The sequence below is a fragment of the Neohortaea acidophila genome, assembly GCF_010093505.1.
Source record: "Neohortaea acidophila strain CBS 113389 unplaced genomic scaffold BDY17scaffold_5, whole genome shotgun sequence".
NCBI lineage: Eukaryota > Fungi > Ascomycota > Dothideomycetes > Mycosphaerellales > Teratosphaeriaceae > Neohortaea > Neohortaea acidophila.
This window is the reverse complement of record NW_022985514.1, coordinates 578,246-595,544: the sequence shown is the minus strand read 5'-3', so window position 1 is coordinate 595,544 and position 17,299 is coordinate 578,246. Positions and strand designations below refer to the sequence as shown.

Here is a 17,299-nt window from a genome sequence, read left to right as displayed (position 1 = left end):
CTGAAGCCTGACAGGGAGCACTGATATCAATCCTGCGGTCTACACATCTCTCTTCGCTGGCCTCTCGCGTCCTGCCTTCACCTACACGCTGCAGCGCCGCATCCTCGCATTCGCGATTTAAGTTTCTGTCTTACGCCGTATCCAATGGTTCGTGCGGCTGAAGCACGAGGGAGTGCCGATGGCCCGCTTGGGATCGAATTGTTTCGCCAGCGTCACAAAAGGTAAAACAGGTTGATTCCACATGCTCCTGTATACAGCCTCACCACGTGTTTGCGACAGTGCGATGAAAGAAGAGGACGTGTCTCCATTGACCCAGTCTAGTACCTAGCATCAACAGACAATACACATTCCCAACCAGATGACGCCGACCCTCTCAGCGACCCGCAATGCCCTCGACAACCATCTTAGAAACACAGGTAGAAAATAATGACTATGCACGCCTCCAACCCAACTCCTCGGTCTATGCGATACAGGAGAAGTACTCGATTCAACCACAGAGTGCCCACAGCGACCTCACGGCGGATGTAGATTTGCACCCGGCCGCTCGGTATACGACACGCCCCTCCTAGGCGGCAGTCCAGCATTCGAAGAAGTCGAGGAATGATGCCCTCTCGACTTGGACCTTCCCCCCGGGCCCCGCGACCGCTCCCACTGCTCGTCGAGCTTCTCCTCGTGTCGCGGATCATGCAGCCGATCATGCAGCGAGCGGTACATGTTCTTGCACGGCCGGATGAGCAGAATGGAGAGCAGCGTGCCGACGACGGACATGACGATGATGAAGAGGACCATCGGCCAGGAGGTCCAGTCGATGCCCCAGTTCTCGTAGTCGCGGTCGTCGAAGGCGCCGTACGGGTTGAAGATCCAATCCTCTAGTCAATCGCCCTCGGTGTCCCAGCCGGCGGGCTTGGCGAGATTGTGCATCTCGTACCAGCGCTTGGTGCCTGTCGTGTTCCTCGTTAGTATGTGTGCTTGTTTGCTATAGCCTGGCAGGGTTGGCTGCAACTTACATGAGTAGCCATTCCAATCAAAATTGTCGGCGGGGTTGCAATGGCATTTCAGCTCCAACCTCTTATCCTCTCCCGTCGGGCAATGCGTGAAGGGCACGTGGTAATACGCAATCTCGTTGAAGAAATGTAGCTCCTCCTTCGGCAGCATCAGCGCCGCGGCAATGCTGTGCACGGGTGCGTCACCCCAGCGCTCGTAGAAGAAGCCGCCGTCGTGATCGAGATGCTCGAAATAGTCAATGTACTGCTTCGAGCGGAGCCACTCGAGACTGCCGATTTCGAAGTTGGACCAGAAATGGCAGTGATTAAAGGTCTCGCCTTCATCCTCGGAGATGAAGTACATGCTGTTGTCGGCGGCGATGTGTTCGGGGTGGGCCTGCATGAAGCCCTTGACGCTGTCCCACAGCGTGGGGATGGTCTCCACGTACTCGTACAGCGAGAGCACCCACGAGTACTTCTTGCCATTCTCCTTCATGAAGCGGAAGGGGTCAAAGTCGATGTCGCAGAAGAGCTCGATGCTGGGCTCCACGCGCCAGTAGTACTCGTAGTCGAGCATGAGGGGGTGGCGGAAGAAGAATCCACTTTCGTAGCGACACATGTGGCGGTAGCTGATGGAATCGCCGTAGATGATCTTGCGCTCGTGCATGTCCTCGCGCACCTTCGCGGCCTTGTCTTGATCGATGAAGTCCGGGAAGCCCCAGTGCTCTTCGCCAATCTTGCCATAGCGTGCGCGCCCCGACACGAGGGCGGAGGTGATTTTCTTGAACTTTTCGTCAAACTCGGCGTCGTTCAGGAAGACCCAGTCGTAGTTGTAGTCGCGATTGAACCGATCCTCCACTTGGCGGATGCTGCGCGAGATGTCCCAGACATCGCTGTTGCGCGCGAGGGTGACAAAGGTGGCGTTGATGCGTTCATGCGAGCCCTTGCCGGTCAATGGCCGGGGGGTACTGAGCAGCAGATCGGACTGCGTGTTGGGCGAGGTGCCCACATCGTCCGCCACGATTTGATCTTTGGGGGAAGTATTGCGGTGCGGCTGCTCGTCGTCTTTTGCAAAACTCGACCTGTACGCGTCCTTTTGCTTGCTCAGCATCTCTTGGAAGCGATGCTTGAAGCCTTCTATCCCATCGAGCGCGACATGCTGTGTGGACGAGGAGGAGATGAAGGTGAGGACGATGATGCCGAAGATGGCGAGGAGGATGTAGCGGAGGTAGCGCGTGGAGCCGGCCATGTCGGCGTCGGAGGCCTGCCTGGGCTTCTTCGGCGGCGGCGTGCCACGCGGTGTCGAGGGGGAAGGGCGGTGGTGTGCCAATCCCTTTCTTTGCCGCAGCGCTGTCGCCGGCCAGATGCTTCCCAGCGTTCGATCCAAAAGGAGTGAGGACGGAAGATACGGACGGGCTCCGAAGGGGGGGAAGAGGTGAGGATGGGTGGAGGCAGGGATCGGAGGAAGTGAGGTGGTACAAGGAGAGGTGATGAGGTGGTGTGGCCAGGGATCAGGGTGCTCCGGTTTTTTTCGGTCGTATACCTAACGTGCAGGTGGTGTGTACACTTTTCCCGTATTTCAGGGCCGCGTCAACGAAAGACCTGCGGCGAGTGCACCCACGCAAGGAGATGGCGCCAGCCAATCACACCGCCCGGCACTATCCGCTGGTGTCGGCAGGGAAGATGTGGCGCTGTGCCCGAGCACGCAAGCTTCGTTTCATCAAATCATAATTCTCGTCTACGTTTCACACACTGATTGCTTGATTGATTGCTTGATGGGCAATGATTACCTGATCACTGCATTGCTCTGCGGACCCGAATCGCTGTGACGGCGTGCCCAGCCAGCACGCGCACCATCGGCCAACGTCATCCATCTCTTCACACATCACACCCACCACCCTCACTTGGGAAACATGTCATTCTTTGGCTTCGACACCAACCTGCCCCGCGATCTGCCCGGCCAGTCTCGCTCGCGGGGCATCTTCGAGCAGCATGATCCGTTTGGCGGCCTTGGACCCGGTGGGGACGATGATGGCGAGGTGCTCAATTTCGAGGAGACCTACGACGGTCTGGGTCGGCAGCTCGACGAGTCCGGCGATACATTCAACGACGACACCTTCGGCGGCGATCAGCCCGTGACCCGAGAGGCCGTGGGCAGGGACTTTGATTTCGCCGGCCAGACCGCCAAGGTTCGGGGAGAGTTGTTGGAAGAGCAGGTTCTGCATCATGCGAGACAGAGCGTACAACCCACGCGCTATGGAAGCAGTCAAGCGGCGCGGCCCAAGAGGACAGGATATGAGGCGTACAAGGAACCGGAGTATATCCCTAAGCTCGAGGCAGATGCATCCATTTGGGGCACTTCTTTTGGCAAGAAGCCTGCTCAACAACAGGCCCCCGCCAGGCAAGAGGCTGCTCCTGCCCGCAAGATGATGAATCTGGAGGAAGTGGAGGCCATGATGCGAGCGCAGGCCAAACCAACTCCCACTCCGCCTGCCGAGCTGGACAAGCAAAGTCAAGGATTGAGGGACATGCTGGGTGTGGGCATCAGTACGCCCACTCCTCCGCAAGTGCCTCAGCAGCAAGATCGGTCAAGACAACAACAGCCCATCCAAATCCTACAGCGTCCGCAGCAAGCCCAACAAGAGCAGCGAGGCCAACAGCCCCTCCCGGACTTCAACGCGCCGCCGCCTCAGGTTCTCCAAAGACAACAATCTCCTCAGCACGCGCCGCGTCCCCAGTCTCAAGACTTCCATGGCCAACCACCCTTCCCCATGGGCCATCAGCAACAGATGCCAGGCGGCGCGCCCTCCGCCCAGTCTTACCACTCGCGAGGCCCCAGTCAACAGCAAATGTCTTCTCACGCCCGTGGCCCCTCCTACGCCGGCCCGCCCATCATTCAAGCCCAGCAAATGATGTCCATGACCCCGAATGACCGCGAGTCGTATCTTGCCGAGGAAGCCAAGCGTGCCAAACGCAATCACAAAATCTTCCTGCTCAGCAAGAACAATGGTCTCATGACGCCGCAAGACAAGAACTTCATCACTCGTATCCAATTGCAACAACTCCTCACCGCAACGGGAGGTATCGACAATGAGCCCGGAAGCGAGGAGCAGCTTTCAGAGGACTTTTACTACCAAGTCTACGCCCAAATCCGCGGACCGCCGAGATCTGGCCCCGGCCAGCCATTCAGCCAGTTTGCCCAGACGTATCTCTTCCAGACAGGAAGCCGGTACGGGTATGGACGCAGCCGACATCATCCTCGTGGTGGTGACAACCATGTCCAGAGGATGGAGCAGCAAGTCGCTCGTGCAGTAGAAGCGGCAAAGGCTCGACCCAAGAACAAATCGTTGGTCGTGGAGGGCTCTCTCGGGAAAATCGCATTTAGCAATTCCAAGACCCCGCGGCCGCTGTTGAGCATCAAGAGACCGGATGCTGCAGCAGAAGGCAAGGCGCGCAAGCATCATGTTCCCACCGTCGCCGATCGCAAGGCCGCACTGCGCGACATTGAGAATCTTTACTCGGTTCTGATGAAGCTAGAGGATCACGAAAGACACCTACCCCCGCCGCCCAACGAAGACTCCCCGCCCGAGGCTATCGAAGGGCATATGCGATGGAGAAGTGAAATGCAAGAGCTGAACAGGCAGCTCTGGGATGCAGTGAAAGTGATGGAAGCCATCGATGCGAAGTATGTCTCTACTTCCCTCCCCCAAAACTCCAAATCTAACAACATCCAGCCCCGGCCGCACCCACCCCTTCATCCAAATCCTCTCCCACAGCAAAGGCAAAAAGGCCCTCCCGCGCATCTTCCGTCACCTCGACGACCAACAGCGCCTAACAATGCTCACGCTCATCATCATCCACCTCGACATCCTCGACGTCATCCGCGACGCCTACCCGCCCGCAGACAACACCCCGCTGCCCGCGCGTCTGAAAGACGAAATCGAACTCTTCGCCCAGGCCGTCATGCCGCCGCTCTTCAGCTACGTCAACGACGCCCCGCTCGCCATCCTCATCGGCCTCCTCGGCCTCGTCCTCGACCGCGTCGCCGTGCAGGCCCTCGTCCGCACGAAAACGGGCCTCTCCATCCTCACCATGCTCGTTTCGCGCGCTGAACTCGTCGCCCAAACCCCGCAGACCCCCGCTGAGGACCGCGCGCAGTGGGCAGAGCTGTACACCCGCCTCTTCGACGTCGTCGAGCCTGTCCTCCCTTACGTCTTCCCGACCGATACTTCTGTTTCCGCGGCGGACGACGTGTACGTGTGGCAGTTCCTGGCTGCCATGGGTGTTGGCGCGAGCCCGGATCAGCAGCAGCGGCTTGTGCTGGGCGTCAAGGAGCGCGTGATGGAGACGGTGGGCGTGAGCCGCAGTTTGCCCGTCGAGTTGCGCGAGCGCCGGCTGGGCGATGTGAATCTGTTCATGCGAGCTATTGGGTTGGATGTGGAGTTGTTGGCTTCTTGATAGTTTGGGTAGGAGGACGAGAGTAGTGTTGTTTAGTCCGGTATATCACTTGTCATGACAGTCTTGCGGTGTCGTTATCGATCGGAAACGTGATGTAAGACGCGGATGTCACGGTGCATCACCCTTTGTACTCGGCTCTCGACAGACTGCAGCGACAAACGAGCTGCATAAATCAATCGTACAAGCTGCGATCCCTCCTCTCTATTGCACCACATTACCAACGCCCACATGAAAAGAAGACGACACGTAAAAGGCCGACGAACCCGCTATGCAAAATACAAAAGGTAAAAATGATATCAAGCCTCCAACTTCCGCGGATCGTGCTCGACATCTTCATCCTCCGCCTTAGGAGGAGCAAGCGGCGCAGCAGCAGCCTTGAGCTCCGCGGCCCTCTGTTCCGCAGCTTTGTGCTCGGCCGCCTGGAGCTCCGCAGCCTTCGCTTCCGCAACCCTGAGATCGGCAGCCTTGTGCTCTGCAGCCTTTGCTTCGGCAGCCTTCACTTCCGCAACCCTGAGGTCGGCGGCCTTGTGCTCTGCAGCCCTGAGGTCGGCGGCAGCCTTCTGCTCCGCGGCCTTTGCTTCCGCAGCGAGCACTTCCGCCGCCTTGGCTTCGACGGCCTTTTCTTCCGCCGCCTTGGCATCGGCAGCCTCTACGTTGGCCACACGCGCCGCTTCGCCCGCAGCAGCGGCGGCTTGCACTTGATGAGCGAGCGCAATGCCCGCCTCGACCTTCTTGGCCTTCAAGATGGCCTCGCGATCAGCCTCCATCCTCTCCTTCGAAGACGCCGCGTCTTTGGCCGCTTGGGCGGCACCACTACCGCCACCACCACCACCAAGTTGGCGCGCCTCGCCCAGCGGATCGGCGAGGTGCATGCGGCCTTGCTCGTCCTTTTTGAAGCCCGCTGCGCTGTCTTTGATCCCGGCTTTAATCTGCTCCCGCGCTTCCTGCTGCTTCTGCTGCTCCTGTTGCGCCTGCTTCTCGCCCTGCCTGCTCGCCTCGCGCATGGCTTCCTTGTCCTTTTCGAACTGCTGCTTGGCGTCGACGTCGAAGGTCTGCGAGATTTTGTCCAGCTCTTCTTTCCGCCTGCGCTCTTCTTCTTCGCGCCGCCGGCGCTCCTTTTCCATTTCTTCCATGTGGCGGATGTCCTCGAAGCTGGGCTCGTATAAGTGCCAGATGGTGTAGTGCGGCAGGCCGACGACGGAGAATTGCATGCGTTTGGCCATCTGTCATGGAGAAAGGGAGTGAGTTGGGAGGTTTGCTTCACGCATGCCTGAGGAGTGGGATCTTACCTTTCCAAACCCTTCCGTCTCGGCGTGCTTTTCAAAGCTAAAGGCAGGAAAGTGCACGCCGCTCCGGAAGACGCGCGCTTTGGCGAGGATACTCACGCCGCCTACGCCGTCGATTTCCATTTCCATGTCTGGGTCGCCGTAGGGATCGCGCAGGTAGGCGAGATGCGGGCGCCATGTGGCGTACTCCGCGTAGCCCTCCACGATCACGGCATCTTCGTCTAGCGTCTCGGCGAGGGCGAGGGCGGTCTCGCTCTCTTGCCAGCTGTTCAGGTCGTAGGGTTGTTCGCCGCCCAGCCATTCGGGAAGGGGCCGCCATACGTCTGGGACATCGTTAGCAAAGGCAATTGCCCCCCAGATTCAAGGGCGAGACGTACTCGGCACAATGACATCCTTATTATGCCTCATCAGGTCCTCCAAAATGGTGAATGGCGCGGTCTCGACATCCACGTCTCTCCAGTAGACCCAACTATGCGTCGGCCGAAGAGCCGCACTCAGCAGCCAATTGCGCGCCTGCGCCATGCTCTTCCTCCGACCCGCCTGCGCCGCAAAGCCATGCCGCGATTCCACATCCTGAGCAATCACCTGTCCAAAGTCCTTCTCGAGCACGCTAATCTCGCCAAACCAGTCCTTGGGGCTGGGCGCGCTCTGCAGCTCGGCGAGAAGGTCGGAGAGCAGGTCGGCGGTGTTGTCTTTGCTGTCGCCGACGAGGAAGGCGAGGTCGATGAGGTTGTGGGGGTAGGTGAGGTTTTTGAGATGCGAGAAGAACATGGGGAGATGGGGAGCGGCGTCTCGGAGTGGTGCGCAGAGGAGGATGCGCTCTTCCCTCTCCCAGCCGCGAGAGGTGCCGCCGACATTGCTGAGGTCGTAGTAGCGGACGGTTTCGATGTTGAATTCTTCGCCCGGGGGAAAGAGGAAGGAGGTGACGCCGGTGGGGCGGAAGGAGGGGAAGAAGTACATGAGGATGAGGAGGATGCCTGTTAATAGGGCGCCGAATCTTGTGAGGGTGCCGCGTCGACTGTGTATTCGTCCGGACCGCGGACGGTATCTGGATGTTATGAGTGTCAGTGGAACCCTCTCTTCATCACGCAAAGGGGAGTTGGGACTGCACGCACTTGTCATCCCACTTGTCTGTGCTGATATTAAAACTGCCACTCTCGCCCATGGAAGTGGAGCGCATGTACGGGGCGGGACTGGTGGGAGTCTTCTCGCGGTGGGCGCCGCCATGGTTGCTGTCGAAGCTGCCGCTGTAGCCATGCCGATTCATCTTCTTCGTCGGCGCATGCAGCGGAAGCATGGGCTACCGGGCGCCAGCCAGGGCGTCGAACCCTTCTTTGCTCGGCACGATGCGAGGCTGTTTCGCTGTAGACGGCCCTCGTATGTGGATGGGTGGGTAGGAGGGAGGAAGGGGGAGTGTTTCTCGTGTGTGGGCGGCGGAGAGAGGATGGCAATGGCAGCACCGTTGTCCAAGTTTCCAAGAGTGTATCGAGGCGATGCGGTGGGAGGTGTGGTGGTGTTGGTGGAGGGATGGATAGGAAACAGGCGGGTGTGGTTAGGGTGGAGTGAGCGAGGGTGTTGCGTGTTCCGGGACCCGCAAGGAACGTGAAGTCTGGGAGCCGGCGCGGCGATGCAACGTCCCCTTTGCACGGACGGTGACACGGCGGTCAATGGCGTAAATCGAGCAGAGATGCAACAAGGTCCAACATGGTTCTTCTCAGTTCGCGTCTCTCGCTCTTGATCGTCATCACTCAATGCCAAGGCACATCTGCTCCGCAGCCTCAGGCCAACCACTGTCAAGGTGTCAGAAATCCACTTTGCCATTTCCAGCCTACCAAACTCTATCTCGCGCGGGTACGACGATACATCCACCAGCCGTAGCACAAAGGTGAACGCCTTGCATAAATTTAGAACACACGCCAGGTACCGATTGTGTCTTGATCATACCTCACACTGCTTTCTATCGACGCTGGATTTTCTTTCAAGCCACAGTGCCCTCGCTTTCCCCAGACTTCCTGCCACATCTCGCCGTCATCATGCCACTGCGTCGTCAAGATCCTTGAATATCGACTTCGGCGTACTTGGTGCGAGCGAAGCATTGCAGCGTCTTCCGCCAAGCTACGTGGGACTTTCATCCCACAGTGACCTTAACACGCACGCTCACCCTTCGTCTTCTTGTTGCGCTGCTTCACCCCGGTCTTTGCAGCCGCCACGTTCGTCTCGATTGCCAGCCTTGACTGTCATAGTGGACACTGCGTTGGATAAAGTCTTCGCAGAGCTGCTTGACTGTGTGTCTTGGAGTACTTGGATGAGCGGAGTAATTTGTCCCGAAGAGCAAGAGCTGCGGATGAAGCGTTAGTGCACGTTCCTCATCGCATCGGCAAACAAAGTCATGGTGCATAGTGCTGGTCTCAGAAAAGCCGTGCTACTCACGCCCACCCACCGGCACCTCGTCACACGTGCCCAAAACGGACCCGCGCAACTCAATGCTCGGAAGTCAGCATTACGCGGCAGATGCCACAACTCCACAACCGATCCTCCCATGCGAGACATGGTACGGTATGAGGGAGGGTGACTCGGCGGGTTAGGCTACCTATGGAGGGGTTTGTTGAATGGATTGACTAGTTGTCATCTTTGTGTAGGTAGGGGGAGCATGAAAATGAAATGTATACGTACTCTGCTGGGAATGTTCTGGACGAGAGCTGTGTATTGCCGATAGAGCTTGTGCTGGTATTGAAAATCAGCCAGATGAACGGTGGAGATAAGCCATGACTAAACAAGTTTTGGGGAGGTCTCCGAATCAGACAAATTGGTAAGTAGGGTATATGTTCTCAACAGTATAGTTCTGTAGCAGAACTGAAAGGATACAATCATCATAGAAGAAGGGAGCATGATCTCGAGGGAGTGAAATGTACACGCGTACCTGATATCATATGCCCAGATTCGGAAAAGTGCTTCAAGCGAGACGAGTATCAATTTTCATGACACTCATTCGGGTGGAGTAGCACAAGTATGGCGCCTCTCCTTGCAGACCTTTCCAGCTAAACGTTAGCATAAGCCATTGCAAGATGACGTGTGAGATTTGCAGGGCAGAGAGTTTGGGATCAGATGGTGATGCATGTTGTTCCGATCATAAAGAGTCTCGAAGAACGTAGAATGTGAAAATTTCATCAAGTAGGACAGGCGGTGGAGGAAATAGATGCTGCTCACCAGCTCTGGGATGGACTCCATTGCCAGCTCCAGGGTAAATCTGCCGGTCGATCGCCAATCACGCAGGATCTGCTGAGTTGTTGGAATGCCCAAGCATTCCGTCGTGTGTTGTGCTTGCCATCGCCTCAGGTAGAGTGCGCCTTTCAGCAGCACCGCACGGTAGGGGATGTCGAGGTTATGGAGTGATGTGTAGCTACAGCACGAGAAGAGAAGAGCAAAACTTCAAAATTCAAGCCGTGCCAAAAGTCGTGGTATCACATAACTTTTTCTGTGGACACCACTCCAAGGTCTGCTCAACAATCCGCAACTAGCCACGACCACACGATGCATTGAGCGAATCACGACTGCGTGGGAGCAGCAAATCCACCGTGAGTCCACTCTCTATACCACTTCCTCCGCCACTGAGTGTGAAATGATTAAACTACATTCTACAATCTGTCAATCCCCCGAAGCGAATTAGCTGTTGACGAAACACCAATGCTATGCTCTTTATGATATAACCACACTCCTCGCAGACTGCTCTTATTCTCATCGCTGCCATTCACGATGAGTGCTAATCAAACTTCTCGTCCCAGAATCCGGCCATGGCCAACACCGCCCCCGAGACTATCGAAGAGCCCTTCCCAATCTTCAAAGTCGCCCACCACTACCTCATCTACGACGTCAACATCGTCTCGCATATCCGGAGAGAGTACAACATCTGCGGTGTGTTGAGCGGGACCCTACCCCAGTCTCCTCAACAGAATGTCTTCCAAGGTCTACCGCTGCAGCTGATGCCTGAAGAAGCGCGGGTACTGATTGAGAAGGGAGTCGCATATCTGGAAGACGATCACGCCGCGCATAAACGCACATTTCTGGGCAATGGAATGAGTGCCGAAGAGAAGCGAGCGTATCAAGCTGCGTTGAGACGGCAGGGTGCCGCTGCTGCCAAAGAGGCGGGCAGGAAGAAGGCCGCGGATAAAATGGCCGCGTTGAGTAGAAAGTCGGACACCAACAAGACAGAGAACTGGAATGACATTCCCGAGGATATGTTGAAGCCTGCCTCTGGACGGCGGAAAAACGGCAAAGGCAAGAAGGGTGACCAGACACCATCGGACCGCCCTTCAGACACAGAGGAAGCTCTGTTCGATTCCTCCACTCCCGACACCACCACAAATGGCCACGACTCCGTCCCTGCGGACATCACCACAGACCCCGACCCCTTACTCGTGACCCCCACAGTTTCAGTCCCGCCCCTCCACTCCACTCCGCCACCTCGGAACACGTCCACACCACAACGCTCTCCCGTCCCCACCCCGGCCTCATATCCCCTCTTCGCCCACCTGCATTCCAAAGGCTACTACCTCTCCCCCGGCCTTCGCTTCGGCTGCCAATACGTAGCTTACCCGGGTGACCCGCTGCGCTTCCACTCCCATTTCCTCTGCAATGGCATGGAGTGGGATGAGGAGTTTGATCTTCTCGATGTTGTGAGCGCGGGGAGGTTGGGCACGGGGGTCAAGAAGGGGTTCTTGCTTGGAGGTGAGATGGACGGTGCGAAGGGTGAGGATGGAGAGGACAATGTGAGGACGTTTTGTGTGGAATGGGCTGGGATGTGAGCGTTTTCGAACGAGGGTAGTCCTCGAACTTGTGTACATGTAGCTTGAAAGTCTGCAATACCTTCACTACACGCTGCCATGGTCGTTGTCAGATTGCTCTGTCTTCCATGCGTCCTATACTGGCGCACGGCGTGTCTCATCTCCAGTGGCAGTTATCCACAGTTGGGACGACAGCTGATTAGCGTTACTACGCCGTGGGTCATTCGCAGTCCTCATCAAAGCATGAACCATGTTCTTTGTTGCTCTACATCTGCAATACCGCCCAGGTGTGGTCATCCACCGTGGTATAGACCAGCCCCTCATTCAACAGATCCTCGCCAGCCCTCATAACCTCATTCACCTCCATCCCCGTACGTGTAGCAATATCCTGCATATGCAACCCCTCGTTCGTCTGCAGCGAAGTGCTCAAACACTGGAACACCTTCTTCGCAGCCGGGCTCAGATGCGACGGCACATTCGAGCCACTCGCCGAGTGTCCGTTCTGCTGTTGCTGCGCATACCCGCCATTCGCCATGCCATTCGCGCCGCTCCTCGCATCCGCACCGCCTGGCGGGCCTCTGCTGAAGTGCAAGTGCACGGCCGTCGCTTCGAGCAGGTGGTACTGGACCTCGTTGTAATCCTGCACCGGTCGGATGATATTCGCCCCCACATGTCTCTTATTGTTGAACGCCTTCAGCCGCCCATACACCCGCGCGTACGCCTGATCCGTAAGTTTCGACTTCTGGTTCGCGGGGTCGTCGGGGTTATTCAGCGCCTCGGCATCAATCCATACCTTCACCTCGATCGTGCCCGTGCCGTCGTCCAGCTTGTACGTGACGTTGGTCGTCTGCGTGGAAATGTTGCGGATCTGGCCGACGAAGGTGACCTGCGTCATCTCGCTGCCGTCCACGAGGAAGTACTCGGCGTCGGCGTTGGGGTGCGTGGCGTCGAGGAGCTGTTTGATGGTCACGGGGCGTAAAGTGTCTTTGCCGTAGGAGCGCTTGGCGTTGGGACTGTCGTTTTGTGAGCCTGGCATGAAGCCGCCGCCATCGTTGCCGCCTTGCGCTCCGTAGGAGGTGGTTGCGTAGCCGTAATCTGGTGGAGGATGTTAGCGGTGCTTCCTTTGCGCTGTGTGCATATGCGACTCGTCTTACCCATCTTTCGGAGGATGCTTTGCGCTGCTAAAGAGGCAGATGCAGCTGGCCAGTGGAGTGTGGTACGAGCGGCGATGAAGAGATGTCACCGTCTGCCGGGCCAACGACTACAGGCAGAAACGAGGTGGGCAAATTGGTGGGAATGACGCGAGGCGTGTCTGATTAAGGTTTATCACTTCTGCTTATCGATAAGACATTTGCCTGCTCGAAAATTGACCGCCGACCATCGAGAAAAAAAGACCTCACGCCGTCGCATTCATTCTGGGAAGGAACATGCTACAAAATGTATAGATCAGCATCTCCGGCTTTCTCGGAAAATGAGGTGGACATCACGAGCAGCCTTTTTCAAGGCGACGCCGCCGACGCTTCTGACAGCGATGCGGGCTTTGGAACTCTCCAAGACGCAAGACCGGTGAAGCGACAGGCAGAGATTGAAGATGGAAGCGACGTCGAAGACGAGGCGTTCATCGCGGCTCGACAAGTGGCGGCAAACCGCAAATCTGCGAAGAAGAGCGGCGCCTTCCAGTCCATGGGCCTGAACACCCACATCCTCAAAGCTATCGCGAAGAAGGGCTTTACTATTCCCACGCCGATTCAGAGGAAGACGATCCCGATGATTCTGGATGGACAGGATGTCGTCGGTATGGCCAGGACCGGGTCCGGCAAGACGGCGGCCTTCGTCATCCCCTTGATTGAGAAGCTCAAGTCGCACTCGGCCAAAGTGGGCGCGCGCGCGATGATCTTGTCGCCGACACGAGAGCTCGCGCTGCAGACGCTGAAGGTGGTAAAGGAGCTCGGTAAAGGCACCGACCTTCGTGCCATCTTACTTGTCGGCGGCGACAGCTTGGAGGACCAATTCGGAAGCATGGCCAGCAATCCCGACATCATCATCGCCACGCCGGGTCGCTTTCAGCATCTCAAGGTCGAGATGGGGCTGGAGTTGTCAAGCGTGAGCTATGTCGTCTTTGACGAAGCCGACCGATTGTTCGAGATGGGTTTTGCGTCGCAGCTAATGGAGATCATGCACTCGCTGCCTTCCTCCCGTCAGACACTGCTCTTCTCAGCGACTCTACCAAAGTCTCTTGTCGAATTTGCCAGAGCCGGGCTACAGGATCCCAAGCTGGTCCGACTGGATGCCGAGAGCAAGATCGCACCAGGCTTGGAGAGTGCCTTCTTTACCGTGCAACGAGCGGAGAAGGAAGGTGCGCTACTACACGTTCTACAAAACGTCATCAAGATGCCTCTGGGTACCCCTTCTCCAAAAGACGACACGAAAGACTCAAAGGGCAAGAACCGAAAACGCGGCGCAGCTGGTCCGCCTTCCGGCGAAACGCCCTCGCCCTACTCTACCGTTGTCTTCGCCGCCACAAAGCATCACGTCGAGTACCTGGCCCCGTTGCTCAAGGCGTTTGGATATGCCACATCCTATGTGTATGGGTCATTGGACCAGACGGCACGCAAACTGCAAGTCCAGGACTTCCGATCTGGCGTCACGAACATCATGGTGGTGACCGATGTCGCGGCCCGAGGTCTCGACATCCCCATCCTGGCGAACGTAATCAACTACGACTTCCCCTCCCAGCCAAAGACTTTCGTCCATCGAGTAGGACGCACGGCACGAGCGGGGAAGACGGGTTGGAGTTACAGCTTGGTTACTGTGCAGGACATGCCGTACTTACTCGACTTGCAGCTGTTCCTCAGCCGGAAGCTGATTTTGGGTCGTGTCGCGAAGGAGCACGGGATGTTCAAGGACTGCATCGTGGTGGGTGGTATGGTCAGGGACAAGCTCGAGAGCTGTGTGGAAGAAGTAACGCAGTATCTGGGCGAGGACGAAGACCTTACAGCCTTGCGCGAGGTGGCCAACAGGAGTGAGAAGCAGTACATGCGGACGCGGAATGGCGCGGCGGCGGAAAGTGTGAAGCGAGCGAAGCAGGTCTTGCAGAGCGAGAATGTGAACGGCGTCAACGCACTCTTTGACGATGAGGGTGACAGCAATGAGGAACAGCAGCGAATCGACATGCTGGCGCGAGTGAGTGGGTTCCGGCCACAGGAGACTGTGTTTGAGATTGGGAAACGAGGCAACACGAGCGACGCGGCGACCGTGATGAGAAAACATCGAGCAAAGGTCGAATCACGGCAAGCAAATGCCGCTGCTCAACGACGTGATGCCGAGAGGGTTGCTAAAGAAGATGACGGAACTCGCGACATTCCCACCACCATGGACGTCGATTCCGAGGAAGAACTCGTGCTCACAGGACCTACAGAAGACATGGACGAAGCGTCCGAAGGCGAGCTTGAACTTACCTTCACCAGACCCGACGATCCCAAGAAAGCGAGAAAGGGTGGCAGCGCCTGGCAAGACTCGGAGCACTTTATGGCCTACACTCCTTCCACCCTCAACCTTGCCGAAGATCGAGGCTACGGAGTGCACTCGGGCTCGAACAACCACAACAACTTTGTCGAAGCGGCGCAAGGCGCAACAATGGACATTCAGAACGACGAGACCAAGTCTTTCGGTGAGCCCAGCAAGCAACGCGCCGTCGGCATGCGCTGGGACAAGAAGGGGCGGAAGTTCGTGTCGCGCGCCAACGACGAGGACGGCTCGAAGGGAGCACGAATGATCGTCAGCGAAAGCGGGCAGAAGATTCCCGCCTCCCTCCGCTCCGGCCGCTTTGATGCCTGGCGAAAAGCGAACAAGATCGAACGATTACCCCGAGTCGGCGAACTGGAGCGCAAAGGGGCTAATCACTTTACCGCGCATGGTGCCGGGGGAAAGCGGTTCCGGCATAAGAAGGAGTTGGCGCCGAAAGAGGCGGACAAGTTCCGGGACGACTACCACGTGCGCAAGAAGAGGGTCGACGAGGCGAAGGAGAAGCGGGTGGGCAGATTTGCGGAGGGGGCGGGCAAGCAGGAGCTGAGAGGGGTGGACGACGTGAGGAAGGCGAGGAAGCTGACGGCGAAGCGGAAGGAGAAGAACGCCAGGCCGAGTCGGCGGGCATGAATGGACGACAGGGGAGGGAGGGAGAGTAGTGGTTCTCGGAGAGGCCGACGTGCTCTCTGACCTGGGGTGCCCAGAGGCGACAACTTTGTGTCCGCGCCACGTTACGGCAACCAAACTCGTGGGCATTTTGGGAGACGTTGAGCGCTGGTGGCAAGCAGTGTGTGGCATGCCTCTACTACGTATGAATCCCAGCCCATCGGAAGAATCGGAGGGTGAAAGACGCCCCGTTCCATGGTCTCCCAGCTGTCGTTCTCTCGCGAAGGACAAAAGACAGCCATGCCTTTTTCGCCGCGCTTGGTAACGATGCCGACACACATGGCGTTCGCAGGAGACAATGTACGGTATTTGCCCGACTGTCGCAGCCATTTGAAGCAGTCCAAATACACCGAGTCGCTCTCGCGTGAGATAGCCGGCGCAGAAGGGGACCTGCGTCTGCTCCCATGCACTCCCTTTCTGGGCGTGCGTGCGGGCGGCGCGACTACTGCAAGCTGCAGGCGTAAAATGTCGCCCCAAATGCCCCGTGAAGGGGGCGGCAAAGAAATGCTACGCGAGGGGGCGCTGCATGAATTTCCCCTTCCCTGCCGCGCTGCTGCAATCTAGATCCCTCATCATCATCACGGCAGAGGACTCTGCGCTTTTCCACTGATGAGACTCATCATTGGGAAGCAGGAGCGAGGGGGGGCCCCCGAGAAATTCCTCGCGCCGTACCTTGGATGAGGCGAATCCCACGCCGTTGGAGCCGAGCAACTCGACGCGACTCCTACCGAATTGTGGTTTTTGCGGCGGCGAGAGTCGCTGTTTTGTGCAGGGTGTGTGCCTGGATCAGGGGAGAAGTACGGGCGTGCGATTGGCGTGCTCCATTTGAACGCCGCTCAGCAACGTGCTGGAGTGACGGAGGCTCTGCCGCTATCGCGCGTACGCGGTAAAAACGATCTGCACTGCGCGGGAGGGGATTAGACCTGGGGACACGCGCAGGGCGGCGACGGTCCGGCAGGAGCGCGCTCCGGACTTCGGACAATTCTTTTCCTTTTGGCTTTTAGCTTCCCGGGGTCGTGGCTGCTCGCTTAGAGACACACTTGGCGGGCAAGCGATGTGTCTCAGTGAACTACCGTAGAAGCGCGGAAGGCACGCTTCCGCTTTGGGCAGCTCGGAGGATTTCGAGCAGGAAATCGGGGGCCGCGTTCCATGGGACGCGCGCGGCGTTGTCAGGGTCGTGTTCTTTTCAGCGCGCGCACGCGGGGAGGGAGCAGTCTGCTGTGTTGCGCTGATTCGCACACTTTGCATGACGAGTGGACGGAGGCTTGCGTGCGACGGGCGGGAGGGAGGGAGGAGGTTCTAGCCGAGAGGCGGCAAAAAGCGTTACGCTAGCCCGGATGGGAAGGTGGTTTGGGCAACGTCAGTTCATCCTCTTCGCCGCGCTCATGGCGTCTATCATTGTCTCTCCAAGGCGAGCCCGGCGGCCAGGCTTTGTCGACGATCGTGCTACTCATCTCCGCATCGCTTGAGCTGTCGCGATGTAGTTCCGAATGGCATTCCGGTGGTTGAGCAGGACCCTGCGGCAAAACCCGCACGGCTCCCTTCGTCTATCCTGTCATATGCAGGCCATGCGTGTACCTGCGCCTTGTGCTGCAAGTAC

At 57.7% G+C, this 17,299-nt stretch overlaps 6 protein-coding genes across 6 annotated transcripts; 3 read left to right on the top strand and 3 right to left on the bottom strand.

Annotated features, from left to right (window-relative positions):
• Nucleotides 1-873: 873 nt before the first annotated feature.
• On the bottom strand, nucleotides 874-2,232 carry BDY17DRAFT_249809 (nucleotide-diphospho-sugar transferase; the record flags this gene model as incomplete). The annotated part of the gene is made up of 2 exons (XM_033731017.1): nucleotides 874-941; nucleotides 1,008-2,232. 2 exons carry the CDS (start codon nucleotides 2,230-2,232, stop codon nucleotides 874-876), a joined length of 1,293 nt encoding a protein of 430 aa, XP_033589720.1.
• A 482-nt stretch (nucleotides 2,233-2,714) lies between these two features.
• Nucleotides 2,715-5,512, top strand: BDY17DRAFT_345775 (topoisomerase II-associated protein PAT1). The gene is made up of 2 exons (XM_033738083.1): nucleotides 2,715-4,668; nucleotides 4,718-5,512. Exons 1-2 carry the CDS (start codon nucleotides 2,897-2,899, stop codon nucleotides 5,439-5,441), a joined length of 2,496 nt encoding a protein of 831 aa, XP_033589719.1. The 5' UTR covers nucleotides 2,715-2,896; the 3' UTR covers nucleotides 5,442-5,512.
• BDY17DRAFT_142360 (Anp1-domain-containing protein) lies at nucleotides 5,417-8,327 on the bottom strand. Its single transcript, XM_033729524.1, has 4 exons — nucleotides 7,843-8,327; nucleotides 7,105-7,775; nucleotides 6,731-7,050; nucleotides 5,417-6,664 (listed from the first exon to the last, which is right to left on the bottom strand). The coding sequence occupies exons 1-4, from the start codon at nucleotides 8,022-8,024 to the stop codon at nucleotides 5,738-5,740; spliced, it is 2,100 nt and encodes a 699-aa protein (XP_033589718.1). The 5' UTR covers nucleotides 8,025-8,327; the 3' UTR covers nucleotides 5,417-5,737.
• A 1,842-nt stretch (nucleotides 8,328-10,169) lies between these two features.
• Nucleotides 10,170-11,578, top strand: BDY17DRAFT_296880 (uncharacterized protein). Its single transcript, XM_033733512.1, has 2 exons — nucleotides 10,170-10,302; nucleotides 10,510-11,578. The coding sequence occupies exon 2, from the start codon at nucleotides 10,519-10,521 to the stop codon at nucleotides 11,527-11,529; it is 1,011 nt and encodes a 336-aa protein (XP_033589717.1). The 5' UTR covers nucleotides 10,170-10,302; nucleotides 10,510-10,518; the 3' UTR covers nucleotides 11,530-11,578.
• BDY17DRAFT_296879 (uncharacterized protein) lies at nucleotides 11,579-12,840 on the bottom strand. Its single transcript, XM_033733511.1, has 2 exons — nucleotides 12,663-12,840; nucleotides 11,579-12,603 (listed from the first exon to the last, which is right to left on the bottom strand). The coding sequence occupies exons 1-2, from the start codon at nucleotides 12,664-12,666 to the stop codon at nucleotides 11,774-11,776; spliced, it is 834 nt and encodes a 277-aa protein (XP_033589716.1). The 5' UTR covers nucleotides 12,667-12,840; the 3' UTR covers nucleotides 11,579-11,773.
• A 351-nt stretch (nucleotides 12,841-13,191) lies between these two features.
• On the top strand, nucleotides 13,192-15,663 carry BDY17DRAFT_249764 (P-loop containing nucleoside triphosphate hydrolase protein; the record flags this gene model as incomplete). The annotated part of the gene is made up of 1 exon (XM_033731013.1): nucleotides 13,192-15,663. The coding sequence occupies one exon, from the start codon at nucleotides 13,192-13,194 to the stop codon at nucleotides 15,661-15,663; it is 2,472 nt and encodes an 823-aa protein (XP_033589715.1).
• Nucleotides 15,664-17,299: the final 1,636 nt, after the last annotated feature.

Bases quoted from the DNA above. Each gene is read 5' to 3' on its own strand.
- BDY17DRAFT_345775 (XM_033738083.1), top strand. From the start codon at position 2,897: ATGTCATTCTTTGGCTTCGACACCAACCTGCCCCGCGATCTGCCCGGC. The intron at 4,669-4,717 runs GTATGTCTCTAC...AACAACATCCAG, and splicing joins ATGGAAGCCATCGATGCGAA to CCCCGGCCGCACCCACCCCT.
- BDY17DRAFT_142360 (XM_033729524.1), bottom strand. From the start codon at position 8,024: ATGCTTCCGCTGCATGCGCCGACGAAGAAGATGAATCGGCATGGCTAC. The intron at 7,776-7,842 runs GTGCGTGCAGTC...CATAACATCCAG, and splicing joins ACAGACAAGTGGGATGACAA to ATACCGTCCGCGGTCCGGAC. The intron at 7,051-7,104 runs GTACGTCTCGCC...ACGATGTCCCAG, and splicing joins TAAGGATGTCATTGTGCCGA to ACGTATGGCGGCCCCTTCCC.
- BDY17DRAFT_296880 (XM_033733512.1), top strand. From the start codon at position 10,519: ATGGCCAACACCGCCCCCGAGACTATCGAAGAGCCCTTCCCAATCTTC.